Source organism: Oryctolagus cuniculus, chromosome 1 (assembly GCF_051225735.1).
Source record: "Oryctolagus cuniculus isolate XC-2025 breed Fujian yellow rabbit chromosome 1, ASM5122573v1, whole genome shotgun sequence".
NCBI classification, from domain to species: Eukaryota; Metazoa; Chordata; class Mammalia; order Lagomorpha; family Leporidae; genus Oryctolagus; species Oryctolagus cuniculus.
In genome coordinates, this window is record NC_142867.1 from 18,612,473 (window position 1) to 18,626,118 (window position 13,646).

Below are 13,646 nucleotides of genomic sequence, written 5' to 3' on the forward strand. Positions count from 1 at the left end.
GAGTGACAGTGGAGAATTTCTCTTGGGGCCCTGTGGGGGAAGGCAGGAAGCCACGGGAGGCAGGCTGGGCGGGGCCCTGGAGAGCCTTGTGCAAGGTGGCCTCCCCGGGGCCATGCGTCTGCTTGGGTCTTTGGATGGAGCCGGGCTTTAGTAGTCCCCCCTCTGTCCAGCAGCCACAAAACTCCGAACGCTTTGACTCTCCTTTAATGCCATGTGAAGCTCTCCTTCGCCCAGCTCCCAGGAATGTTTGCCCTTGTCAGTCTGCTCCCCCTCTATAGGAGGCAGCCTGGGGGGCCTCAGCTTTGGGGCCAGAAGACGGAAGGTACCGGGCAAGGACAGTCATTCGTGTACATCCCAGATCTCAGACAGCAGAGGGGGCAGCTTTTTGTCCTGCAGGCGCAGTGCAAACACTTGCTCCGAGTGGACGCTGCTCAGTGTCCGGAGGCTCACCAATTTCATCAGCATCCGAGGGAACATCAGCCGGTCCTGGGGGGTTGGGGGGGAGGGGACAGGAACAAGTACAGCCCTTGCCTCTCCCCAGGGGAAAGAGGGGCCGAGGGGAGGGGAGTTGCAGGAGAAGTAGAGGACTGCTGTGCACCACGTGGTCAGAGAGGGATTCTTGAAGAGAAAGGGAAGGAGGGGAGACTCACATGGGGGTGGTGGATGGAGACGTAGGCATGCAGGGCCTCCACATATGTGTGTTGCAGCCTCTCTACCTGGAGCTGGTCCTGCACGTTGGGCCGGTCTATAGGTCACCAACAGAATGGAGGAGCGGGTCTGGCCAGGGTCTTCGTACCCCAAATCACAATGCCCAGAATAGGGACATGCCCCACCCAACCTCTTCCATCCCAAAAGAGCATAGCCAGGACCTCCACTTCTGGGATTCCCGCCCTGTGGGGCCTACGGCCCTCTCGGGTTCCCTCCGTCCCCTCCTCCGCACCTGCAGAGAAGATGCTGATGGCAATGAGCAAGGCGAACTCGGCGTCATTGAGCTGCAGCTCATTCATGGCTCTGGAGAACTCGAAGATGGGGTTGATGAACTCCACCTGCAGCCCTGGCGTGGAAGGAGGGAGACTGAGGCACGTGGCAGGAGCGGCAGGAATTTCCTTCTCCCCTGCAACTCCTCAACTTAGGGCACTACCAGATACTCACTAGGAAGGCTGCAGTCTACGTAACTTCAGGCACGTTTCTTAGCCTCTAAGCTCACTTGTGAAATGGGCATCCTCTCAGAACCTCTCATAAGACCTGCGATGGTTAAATGATAGAGTGTGCAGAGCACTCTGCCCTGTCTGGCACGCAGGTGCTGAACTACATTAATAATAATAATAATACGGCTGGCGCCGCGGCTCACTAGGCTAATCCTCCGCCTTGCGGCGCCGGCACACCGGGTTCTAGTCCCGGTCGGGGTGCCGGATTCTGTCCCGGTTGCCCCTCTTCCAGGCCAGCTCTCTGCTGTGGCCAGGGAGTGCAGTGGAGGATGGCCCAAGTGCTTGGGCCCTGCACCCCATGGGAGACCAGGAGAAGTACCTGGCTCCTGCCATCGGATCAGCGCAGTGCGCTGCCTGCAGCACGCTGGCGGCGGCGGCCATTGGAGGGTGAACCAACGGCAAAAGGAAGACCTTTCTCTCTGTCTCTCTCTCTCTCACTGTCCACTCTGCCTGTCAAAAAAAAAAAAAATAATAAATAAATAAATAAATAAATAAAACTTATCTCTCTCTCTCTCTGCCTCTGGCTCTCTGTAACTCTGCCTTTCAAAATAAATAAATAAATCTTTAAAAAATAATAATAATAATTCTGTTATTAGAATTTCTGAAGGCTCCATATTTCTAGAAATAGACACTTCTAAAGAAGGCTTTTTCCCTGATAACTGCCCTTACTTATTTGAACACTAGAGATACATTTCACACACTGCATCCCAGAGGGAACATGGCAGAGTGATTAAGGGTGTGGACTCTGGTGCCAGGGTGCCTGGGTTTGAGTCCTGGCTCTGCCATTTACTAGGCTGTGTGATCGTAAGTTTATTAAATTCTCCAGGCCTTGGTTTCTTGACTGTGAAATGGACATAATAAAAGTACCTATCTCATAAAGACCTGTTAAGTATATAGCATAAATGGTAACTACTGTATAAGTATTTGTTGACTACATAATAAAAATTGATAAAGAACAGACCCAGAGGTGGGTGTCTGGCATGGCTACGTAGGACACCGGCACCCCATATTGGAATGCCTGCATTCAAGTCCTGCCCCCTGCTCTGAGTTCAGCTTCCAGCTAATGCACGCCCTGAGAGGCGGCAGCTAATGACTCAAGTGGCACCTGCCTGGGAGACCCAGATGGAGTTCCTGTCTCTTGGCCTTGGCCTGGCCCAGCCCTGACTGTTGAAGGCTTTTGGGGAGTGAATCAATGATAGGAGCCTCTGTCTGTCTTCAAAAAAAAAAAATTAAAATAAAAAAAAAATAAAGTGGAACCAGTCTTCTTGCTGAGAAGACTGATGTATGGGGCCACCATTGCGGTGCAGCTGGTTAAGCTGCAGCATGTGACCCCCACATCCCATAGGGGCACGGGTTCGAGTCCTGGCTGTTCCATTTATTTTCTTTTTTTTTTTTTAATGATTTTAAAAATTTATTTGAGAGGCAGAGTTACAGAGAGAGAGAAAGAGAGAAAGGAGAAAGGTCTTCCATCTGCTAGTTCACTCTCCAAATGGCCGCAACGGCCTGAGCTGGGCTGATCCAAAGCCAGGAGCTTCTTCCAGGTCTCCCACATGCAGGAGCCCAAGCACTCAGGCCATATTCCACTGCTTTCCCAGGCCATAAGCTGACTATTCCACTTCCCTTCCAGCTCTCTGCTAATGCACCTGGGAAAGCAGCAGAAGATGGCCTAAGTGCTTGGGCCCCTTCTACCCAGGTGGGAGACCAGGATGGAGTTCCTGGCTCCTGGCTTTAGGGAGTGAACCCGTGCATGAAAGATCTCTCTCTCTCCCTCTTTCTCCCTCTCTCCCTCTCCCTCCCTCCTTCCCTTCCTCTCTCTCTCTCTCTTTCCCTCTTTCGCTGTAACTCTGCCTTCCAAATAAAAAAAAATCTTAAAAACAACAACAACCAAAGAAGACTAAAGTGCACCAACCCACTACCTAAAGCCACGCCACCTGGCAAACACTTCTCCCACGCTCACAGTCACTGCACCCCACACTGTTCTCTAAGCTTTCTCAGATTTCTTTTAGCAACCATCTGTTACACTTTTCCATCTGAGGCTTCTTGATCAGTCACTTTGTGAACTTTCACCCTAATGTGTTGTGCCTGTCGATCCATGTACTGGGCAAGTCCCATTTGAGAAAGTATTTCTTAGTAAAGCTGTGAGCCCCCCGAAGTGTGCCAAACAGCTCCTTTCTACAGAGATTACGAGGAGATTCTAGAATGCGGTTGTGCACCTGCGTCTGCTAACGTGATGAGCTCATGTCATTGGGCACTCCCCCGGGGGCCGCACAAGAGAGTAGATACAGAGGAAGGAGACCTGACAAAGTGCAGCCCCTCTTCCTTCTTCCCAAGACCACACTGGTGAAATGAGAACTGAAAGGCAAACGTGACGGCATCCAAAGTGCTTATATAAATACATCTATAAATAGGTGCAGATTTAGATAACACAAGTCCACGACAGCGGAAGGAGTGCAGAGATATCAGAAGCGGAAAGGGTTCAGAAAGGAGGAGGAGAAGGTCATGGTTGAGATCAGAGATGATAGCTATTTGGGGAAATGGTGGTTTGGTAGAGAAGCAAGGCAGAGCTGGCCTTAAATTAGGTCAAGCCATCAGACAGCCCTGTTGGGAGCCTCTGCAGTCGGGCTGCACGTCAGGCCCCACAGAAGGCCAGAGGTGGCAACACAGCCTGGCCATGCCCTACGTGAAGGGAGGCCTTCCTAGAGAGCTCCCTGCGTGGCCTGCAGTGGGACAGGAGGGGGGCTGAGTCACCAGAAACCAGGGCAGGCTTTATGAGCTCTACCCTGCAAACCAGGATCTAGCAGCTCTGAGAACAGAGTCACAGCATCTGTATTGTACGGTCTCACTCCCTGCGCCGTTAAGCGGCTCACTCTCCTGTTTGGCCTCAGCTCCAGTTCCTCCAAAACTCCCTCAGCCTTCCGCCTTTTCCCAGCTCTGCACCCATAACACAAACACGAGCAATGAGGAAAGATGAGCAAACTCCCTCTGCTTGGCCCCCTTGCAAGCATGAGAGAGAGAGAGAGAGAGAGAGAGAGAGAGAGAGAAAGAGAGAGAGATAATGCACAAGCAGGCAGTGAGGTGAACTAGTACTTAGAGAAAATACTCCAGATACAAGACAGGGACCCAAGTGTTCACTCAGCCTGCGAGCAGTCCCGCCTGGGCTCATCAGACAGAGCAATTGAAAAAGAGAAGGAGGAGGGCAGGCGTTTGGCAAAGCAGCTAAGATACAGGTTGGGATGCCCACATTCCACAAGGGGCTGCCGGAGTTAGGGTCCCAGCTCTGCTCCCAATTGCAGCGTCCTGCTAATGCCAATGCACCTGGGAGGCAGCAGACGATGACTCAAGTACTTGAGTCCCCGCCACCCATGGGGGACACCTGGATTGAGATCCTCGCTCCCGGCTTCAACCTGGCCCAACCCTGGCTGTTGCAGGCAGGAGTGAGGAGTGAAGCAGTGGATGGGAGCTCTGTGTGTGTGTGTGTGTGTGTGTATCTAATAAATAAATTAACAACGAAAAATTAAGGAAAGAAGCAACAGCCCACGTGATCTTAAAGAGCATATATGAGAAGGATTTGTTCATTTTTGCTGTTAGTATTCCTAACATGGTGTGTTTTCAAGGCTGCTCCTAGCAAAATGCTACCCAGGAGCATAGTGTATAATGCAGACTTAAACAGAGCCTCTTGTGTTGCTAAAGATGGGGGACAATGCTGTGCCGGTGCCTCCCTGCTTCTTTAAAGTGACACTTCAGGAGCCTTGGAACCCAGTGTGAAGCCCCTCGGCTCCAGGCAACACAAGCCAGGGTCTGTCCGGAGCAGCTGTGAGTGGGCTGTCAGCACAGCAGTTTCTTCTCTTGGAAAAACAAGAGGAGCTTCCCTTTTACAATCCCACGCCCCGGGCGCCTGTGGCTCCGGAGCCAGTATGGACCCAGACCGATGACCAGAAGCACCTGTCCATGCAGTGCACTCCCGCTGTGGCCTCACTTCTCACCTGCTTTGGCAAAGTCCTCCCGGTTGTAGCTGAAATCCTTGAGGAAGGTGATGCTCTCACTCCCAGGGTTGTACCTGCGAGACGTCTCCAGCAGCATCACCTATATGCAAGCAGTGGACCTCAAACAGGGACCGGAGGGGCCCGCCTTGGCACACAGCCCCCTGGAGCGAAGGTTCGATCCCTCACCCGTCCCCACTGCCCCGGGGCGGGGCTTCACTACCCTCAGCCTCGTGTCTGAGGTCCCTGCCACGGTCCCTTTCCAGTCACCTCAATCGCAGAGGTCTTCAGCAGGGCGATTTGGTCCTCCCGGCTGAGCTGCAGGAAGCCGGGCAGCTGTTTGGCAAAATCCACGATCTCCTGCACGGACACGATGGCCAGCTCGGTGAAGTGGGCAAAGCGCTGCTGGCGGGCCTCCCGGCTGTGGGGATCCGGGGCCATGGGCCAAGGCTATCCAAGAGGCAAGGCGGGACGAGGCAAGCCACTGTGAGTGGGCCATCAAGACCCCAACAGGTGCGCTGGGCACAGCCGCCTCGCCCCAAGCCCGCCAGGTACCGTGACTCGAAGCTGGTCAGAAAAGGAGCGCTGGTTACACTGCTGCTGGGCGGCCACCAGCTTCTCGATCATGCCCAGCTGCTCTGGGCTGAGCTGGGGCAGGGCCTGTGGAGGGGAAGGGGCACGAGGGGGCCCGGCCGCGGCCTGCGCCTGCTCCTCCTCCTGTCGCTTCAGTTTCTTTAGGCGGATCTGCTCTTCCGACAGGACACCTAAGGACGGGGCCGGACGGACATGAGGACGGGCAAAGAGGGGGCGACGGCAGGGCTGGGTGTGTGTGTGGCTGCAGCCTGCAGGCGAGCAGGCAGTGTAGCGTCAAGGCAACCTAATCCACACTCGAGGAGACAGCTGGGCCCTGTGGGCTCCGGCCCGTGTCTGCCCTCTCCCCCGGCGCCCCGCCCAGACACTCACACTCCTCTCGCATGCCAGCCTGGCGACACTTGCGGAGCCGACACTCCTGGCACTTGCGCCGCATGTAGGTGTCCATGGGGCAGTGGCCGCCGCTGTGGCACACGTAACGCGCGCCCTTGATGACGCTTCGGCGGAAGAAGCCTTTGCAGCCCTCGCAGCTCAGCACGTTGTAGTGGAAGCCGGAGGCCTTGTCCCCACACACGCTGCACAGCTCGTTCCCCAGCATCTTCGGGGCTGGCCCCTTCTTCCGCTTTTGCGGACGGAGCTCTGGACAACAGGGAAGAGCCGTGATGTTCTCCCTGAATTCGGCCTCTGCCCTGGGCACGCGGCGACCTGCATTCCCTCCGTTATACAGACTCCGGTCTCAGTGATAAGATCGGATCTGGTTCGCCCAAGGCCACCACGTCCTGGGTACTGTGCAAACTCTTTATAAGCCTCGATCCTTATGTCAACGATCATCATTATTTCTACTTTGCAAATAAAGAGAAGGAGGCACAGAAAGGTCCAAGCTATGGACAAAACTCAGATCACACAGGTCCAGTTGACTCCAGTCTTTGGGCTTAAGGAGATTATTTCAAGATACCCCTCCCAGCTCCAGGGAGTCCCTACCCCCTCAAAACAATGCAGCAGCTGCTCACCTGTGGGCTCTGCGGGGGCCTCCACCCTGGGGAGCAGGGCTGTGGGCTCTGCTGCCTCCAGCCCCGCCCCCAAGGCACTGCCAGCAGATTGGGGTGTCCTGGCTTCGTCCTTGAGGGTACAGCTGCTGGCTGCTTGCGCCTGGCTGCTTGCATCTTGTGCACGTGGCTCCCACAGCTCCACGGCAGAGTCTAAGCCCGGAAAGGCACAAGTGGGTCTCGGGCCCCGGGGCCGCCTCTACTTCCCCAGCATCCCGGCTGGGAAACTGCAACCTTATTTCCACCCTTAGAGGGCAGCCAAGTCCCAGCTGAGGCTTTGAGACCCCAGGGCTTCTGCCGGCTCTCGGAACGGTCGCTTGGAGTCGCCTGCACCTCAGGCTAACTTAAATGAAGATGTTAACCTTTTTGCCCCTGGGACGCGGGTGCGCATCCATGTCGAGCTCCCCGGCTCCAGAGCGGGGTGAGCACCAGCCATGCCAGCTCTCTCCCAGCAGCGGGCCCAGACTGGGGAGCACTGGGCAGTGCGTGCAAGGGCCAGGAGCCAGAGGCAGGCAGAGGCAAGCTCTGGCTACTCTCGGGAGGAAGGCAGAATGCAGGTGATGAAGACCACTGATTCCTGAGGGAGGGGAGGAGCCAGAGCCCGGGCTCGGGGGAGAGGGCTGGAATGAGGACGCTTACCAGGAGAAACATCAGGCACAGGGGCCTCCAGCCACAGGGACATCTCTTCCTGGCGCCCTGGACATTACCAAGGCACCGTCCTGCAGGAACGACCCAGGTTACACTCTTCCAGAACCGGGCTCCGTTCACGCCTCAGCTCCCTTCTCTTCTCCTGGTCCTGCCAGGTAGCAGTACCACCAGCTGAAGCTTACTTGCCGTGTACTAATTAACCTGCGCTGAGGCTTTACATGCCTTCTGCATGATAGCTCTACAAGGTTAGGAGGACTCAAACCCATTTAACAGACGAGGAAACTGAGGTTCACAGAGATTAAGTTGCCGATGGCCACACAGTTAGGCAGTGATAGAGCCAGGATTCCATCCAACCCTGGTCTTGCCGATTCTAAAATCTGAGCTCTCAGCCACCTTTCTCCCCCAGAGCCTCCCTCCGGGCGGCGGGGAACACCTGGGCACATCTGTCCTGCTCCTGTCAGAGGAAACTGGCCGGAGGCTTGCCCAACCCCCCTCCCGCCACTTTGCAGAGTCCCAGCACAAACCTCCTGCCTCCAGGTCTCCCTAATTCACAGGCCGGACCTGCTCTTCCAGAGTTCTCAGGAGTCACCCTGGGACCTAAACAGAGTCCGGTCCCTGCCCCGGGCTTCCATCACCAGCATCCCTCGCTTCTCCTGCGACCCCCGTCGAAGGTCCTTAGGACTTGCCCAGCCCCCTCCCCCAGCCCCGCCTCCCCACCCCACCCCCCGCCCCACAGCCCCCACGCAGAGCCAGGGCCAGTGCCGGCGAGCAGACCCACCGAAGCCCCCGGCCACCAGACTTCCGGGCTGCGCAGTCTCTGGAGCCCCCTTGCTGTTAGGGGAGGCTGGTGCAGTCCCCAGTCCAGAGGCTACAGCGGCCAGCCCCGGCGCCTGAGCCGCGCGCGGGAGGGACCTGGAGCCCCGGGGAAGTAGTAGCGTGGGGAAAGGCGGAGGGGAGGGACTGCCCAGGGGTCGAGCCACCTCCTTCCTGCCTGACAGTCTGGGGGCCGACCGCAGCCCTGGTCTCCTCGGCCCCCGCCCACAGGGCAGCTTTCCCACCGGGCTGACTCCTCCCCGGCCGGCCGCCCCTCCGCCCCGTGCCGCCGCTGCCCCCTACCCCCAGCCCAGGCAGCCGCATGGCCCTGCACACCGGCCCAGGTCCACGTCTGTCCCTTTGCTCTCCTCACCCCAGTGGCTCTTTGCGCTCAAGGACTGCTTCCCAGGCACCCCCCACCCCAATCCCGGCAGCCTCCAGAGTCAGCGTTCCCTCCCCTCCATAGACACTTCGCGGAGCAAAGGTCCCGGCACGGCCCGGAATTGCGACACCGAGCCCCAGCCTGCGTTCCCAGCCTCCGTCCTCCTCCCCTGCTCTGGGAAGGGGCCAAGAAGCTCTCCCCACGAGCCAAGGGCCTCTGCCAAGCTGGGAAAATTCCAGGGGTGCAGAGAGGCAGGTGCTGAGGCTTCCAGGGAGTCTCTGTGTGTGGGTCCACAGAGAACCGAGGCCGGGAGAGAGGGCGGTGGGAAGTCCGCTCTGAGCCATGGCAGGCTTGGGACGGGGGTTGGGGTAGCAGATGGCTGCCAACCCAGGGATGGCCCATGGAAGGTATGCAGGTTGCCTGGCTGGGCGACAGCCCTTCCGAAGGCAGGCAGGCACGCTCCCTCTAGCATGTGCTGGGGCCCCAGCCGTCCTGCCCTGTCTGGGACAGGAAAGCCATCCTTGAAAGGAGACACCACAGTTCATCAATTTTATCTCCCCAACAACCCTGGGACTGGGCTTTGCAAAGAGGAGGCAACAGGGTTTCCTGTTTGTAGGATGTATAAGTAAACAAAAATAGGATCCTCTTCTATCCCATACTTGTTAGCACCAGCGAGTTACTTAATGCTGCTGAACTTTTGTTTCCCTAGCTTTTAAAACAGAGATAATGGGTTTTGCATCATAGTGCTGTTGTGAGAATTGAACCTATCACAGCACATGTGTCACATAGTAAGTGCTCAAGAAACAGTATCCTTACCCACCCAATCCTCTGGGCTAGGACTGTTCCCGCCACCTTGAATGTGTGTTTTGCTAACCTCTGGGTGCTTGCTTGTTTCCATCTACAAATCAGAGCTCTTAGGGCCTCCCCACAAGGGAAGGGAGAGGGTAAATAACCCACTCTCCATTGCAGAGAACACTGGAGCTCCAGTGAGTGCCTTTTCCAGGACCACACAGTGAGTGGCCGAGCCGGGTTCCGAATCCAGATGTCCTCACTCCAGTCCCTGTGCCCCTCAGGCCTGGGGGAGCAGTGAGGCACTGAGACGGAAGAGGCGGGGGCTGGTGGGGTGCAGGAGAGGCAGAGCACTGCAGAGGCAGGAGCTGGGGTTACTGCTGGTCATTCACCCCCTGCCCCATTCCCAGTTTCCTGCTCACGGGCTCTTCCTGTTTTGATGTGAACTCCAGTTCCCATGGGCCCCGCATTAAAGCATAAAAGGGCAGGGGGCCAGGGCAGGCAGCCAGAGGGACCAAAACGGAGATGAACGGGGCACCAGGGAAGAGCAGAACAGAGGGAATGGGAGAAGTGTGGACGTGGAGGTGGGGGTGGGACAGAAAGCCAGGGAGGGCTGAAGGAGCCGGGGGAGAGATGGGAGGAAGCGCAGGGTGGGGCAGGGGGAACCATGGTGTTGGGGTGCAGACTTGGGAGGACGGCAGCCCGGGCGGTGTTGCAAAATCTGCCCATGCATTCGTTTTTCACAGATCAGAAAAGCCCCTCGGGCACTCCCATCACAAACTTCTGCCTCCAGCGTTTGCTCTTGTTCCCTCTCGTCACAAGGTCATACCTCACACGGTCCCCACCCTGGTCTGGGCATCTGAGTCATGAGCACAAGGCTCCCCATTCTTCTCACCCGTATTCCTTTCTCCGATTTTCACAAGGCCCCCGCAGCCCAGAGAAAGTAGAAGCTTAGAGACTCCAGCCACTGGACTGTTCCCTGCCAGCAGCCACAGCACTGACCCACACCCTCCCCCTCCCGCACTGCCAAAGCTCCACCACCACAGCGTGGCAAGGCAGACATCTCTGAGACTTGGTTTCAAGGAACTGGGGATGTAGCATTGGTGTGTGCCCTAGGAAAAGCCTCACTCACCCCTCCACCCCTCAACTCCTCTTGTCACAGGACAGTCTCCTCCCAGGTGGCTTCCCAAGACCACACACAGCCCCATCTGGAGGCTTTGGCACAGGCAAGAGCCATGTGCTGAATTAATAGGTCAGGGCCTCAGCTCCCCCAGGCTGGGGGTGGGGTGGGGTGGTTAGCCTTGTCTCCTGCAGGGAGAAGTTATCACCAGCACCTCATTGCCAGAACTGCCCCCCTTCAGGTTCTAGTGGCTTCTAGAACCCTCCAGAGGGGAAGGGAGAGTAAAAGGGGGAAGACCAAAACTTGGTGGTGGTATTTCCACAAAGTTTCCGGAGCACAACCGCTGGGGCTTCTGCCGCAAGCCAGGGCAAGCAGTCAGGTGACCCGCAGCTGGAATCACATGTCCTACTTTGCCATTCCCTGCCCCATGGCACAGTTCCCACCAGCGGGCACAGTGTGAGGCCCAAAGCCTCCCAGGCGTGTGCACATTTCCTTGTCTCCTGGGCTCAACATCCAAGGTAACATCCCTGAGAATACTCTCAGGGATCTCCCAAGTCACATAAAAAACTTTATTTCTTTACTTATTTGAGAAGCACAGAGACAGCGCTCCCATCCACACACTCATTCCCCAAGTGGCTGCAATGGCTGAGTTGAGCTGAAGCTGGGGTCCACTCAATCCAGGTCCCCAGTGTGGGCAGCAGGCACCCAACTACCTGAGCCACCACTGCTGCTTCCCAGTGTGCCCGTTTCCAGGAAGTTGGAATCAGGAGTCGGAGCCAGGTATTGAATTCAGGCACTCTGACACGGAATGAGGGCAACTTAACCACCAGTCTAAATGCCTGCTTTCAAAATGACATTTTTTAAAAAAGATTTATTTTTTTATTGGGAAGGCAGAGTTACAGAGAAGCAGAGATGGAAACAGAGAAAGATATGTTCCATCCACTAGTTCAATTCCCAAATGGTGGCAATAGCTGGGGCAGGACCAGGTTGAAGCCAGGAGCCAGAAACTCCATCTGGGCCTCCCACGTGGGTGCAGGAACCCAAGGACTTGGGCCATTTTCTGTTGCTTTCCCAGGTGCATCAACAGGAAGTTGGATCAGCAGAAGAGTAGCAACCAGGACTTGAAGTGGCACTCACATGGGATGCTGGCACTGCAGATGGCAGCTTAACCTGCTGAGCCACAATGCCAACCCATTTTTCTTTTTTGTAATGTTTCTATCTACTTGAAAGGCAGAGCAAGAGAGAGAGAGACAGACAGACAGACCATCTGTTGGTTCACTCTGCCTATGACTGCACATGCTGGCGCTGTACCAAGTCCAAGCCAAGAGCCTGGAGCTTTATCCAGGTCTCCCATGCAGGCAGTAGGAGCCCAGGCACCTGAGCCATCATCTGCTGCTTACAGGAAGCTGGGTCAGAAGCAGAGGAGCTGGGACTCAAGCACTGTGATATGCAACACGGATGTCCCAAGCCACAACTCCACTCTCTGTGCCACAACACCACTTCCTCCCCCCGTACACACCACACTCACGTTTCCTGAATCCCAGACCTTCTAGAAGCTTCTAGCAGGGAAAACCCTGAAGCAGGGGCGTGCATCGTGGCATAGCAGGTAAAGCCAGTGCCTGCAATGTCAGCATCACATATGGCTGCTCCACTTCCAATCCAGCTCCCTGCTAATGGACTGGGCAAAGCAGCGGAAAATGGCCCAAGTGCTTGGCCCCTGCCACCCATGTGGGAGACCCAGAAGCAGCAGCTCTGGGCTCCTGTCTTTGGCCTGGCTCAAACCTGGCTGGTGTGGCCACTTGGGGAGTGAGCCAGCAGATGGAAGATCTCTCTGTGTCTCTACTTATCTCCCTGTAACTCTTTCAAATAAACTTTTAAAAAGGAATAAAGAAAAGAAAACCCTGAGGCAGAAGTAGGAGCATTCACCAGCCAAGAAAGCTTCCGGATAACTCTCCCCAAAATACTCATTCCGATGTAGGAAGCAGGCACACGGTAAGGATTCCTGGGACCAACTGGGCGAGTGCTTCCTGCCCCGACCTTCACCATTCTGGGAAGGTGGGAAGTGTGGGGATCATCTTGCAGACGACTGGGTACCTGCAAGTGACTTCCGCCCAACCTCCCAGGCACAAGATAAAGAATCCAGGAACTCCTGCTTTCCAGGCCTGAGTTCAGACGTGAAACAGAGGCAGACAAGAAAGAAGAAAAGTAACGTTTATTCAGGCTCTCTACACATATTTATTTTTGCATGTATTATTTCACTTATCCTCACAATAACCCCTAGGAGTTACTTGGCAGCCAGGGGTAAATATTAAACGTGAATACAGGCATTCAAAAACTCAAGCTCAAACTAAAACAAAAAACAAACAACTCCCACTCCCCCACAGCCCTCACTCATTACACAAAACTTCCACCCCAGATGGGGAAAAGGGTCACGGCACCTGGATTGGGGTTTGTTTTTGCCCAAACCTAGCCCACTATCAGAGATGCCGATTTCTTTGGTATGGAATATGGCCCCTGGCTCCACCTCTCTCGCCATCTATAGTTCTCTGCATCTGCCATCAGGAACCAAGGTGTGCGGCTCACAGAATTATTTGCTAGACAATATGCAGAGGTGAGGGTAAGGGACAGCTCCCTGGCTACCAAGCCCTATCATAATCCCTGTCCTTCCTGGAATGATTCTCACCATAAATATTGAAATATCTGCTTCATCAATCCCTCCTACACGGGATACTTGCAGCCACAAAAAGATGTAGACATACTTGAGCAAGTGGGAAGAAAAACAAAAGATGATTTAAGAGAGTTTTGTTCTCCTTGCTACAATTTGGTGAGCCTGAGCTCTGTATTCTGAAAGCACAATCGCCTGGCCAGTTGATGAAGAGGGTGAGGGGCACCCTGATACAAAACACTCCCCGAAAGTCTGCTAACACGCAGTATTTTGCCAGTTAGCCAGGCTCCTGTTCAATCTCAGTACAGTGAAGAGGTTTCCTTTCACAGCAATCTTTTTTTTTTTTTTTTTTTGTAGAAATCTCTTCATTGAAGGTATTTTGGGGCCACCAAATATAGTTTAGA

General features: G+C 55.3%; 1 protein-coding gene across 13 annotated transcripts; it reads right to left on the bottom strand.

Moving 5' to 3' along the window:
* Nucleotides 1-186: 186 nt before the first annotated feature.
* Nucleotides 187-8,809, bottom strand: NR1H3 (nuclear receptor subfamily 1 group H member 3). 13 transcript variants are annotated; one of them, XM_089299117.1, is made up of 11 exons: nt 8,660-8,772; nt 7,998-8,126; nt 7,465-7,544; nt 6,790-6,978; nt 6,152-6,418; nt 5,744-5,952; nt 5,459-5,638; nt 5,192-5,291; nt 941-1,054; nt 651-745; nt 187-486 (listed from the first exon to the last, which is right to left on the bottom strand). In XM_089299117.1, the coding sequence occupies exons 3-11, from the start codon at nt 7,505-7,507 to the stop codon at nt 340-342; spliced, it is 1,344 nt and encodes a 447-aa protein (XP_089155243.1). In that variant the 5' UTR covers nt 7,508-7,544; nt 7,998-8,126; nt 8,660-8,772; the 3' UTR covers nt 187-339.
* Nucleotides 8,810-13,646: the final 4,837 nt, after the last annotated feature.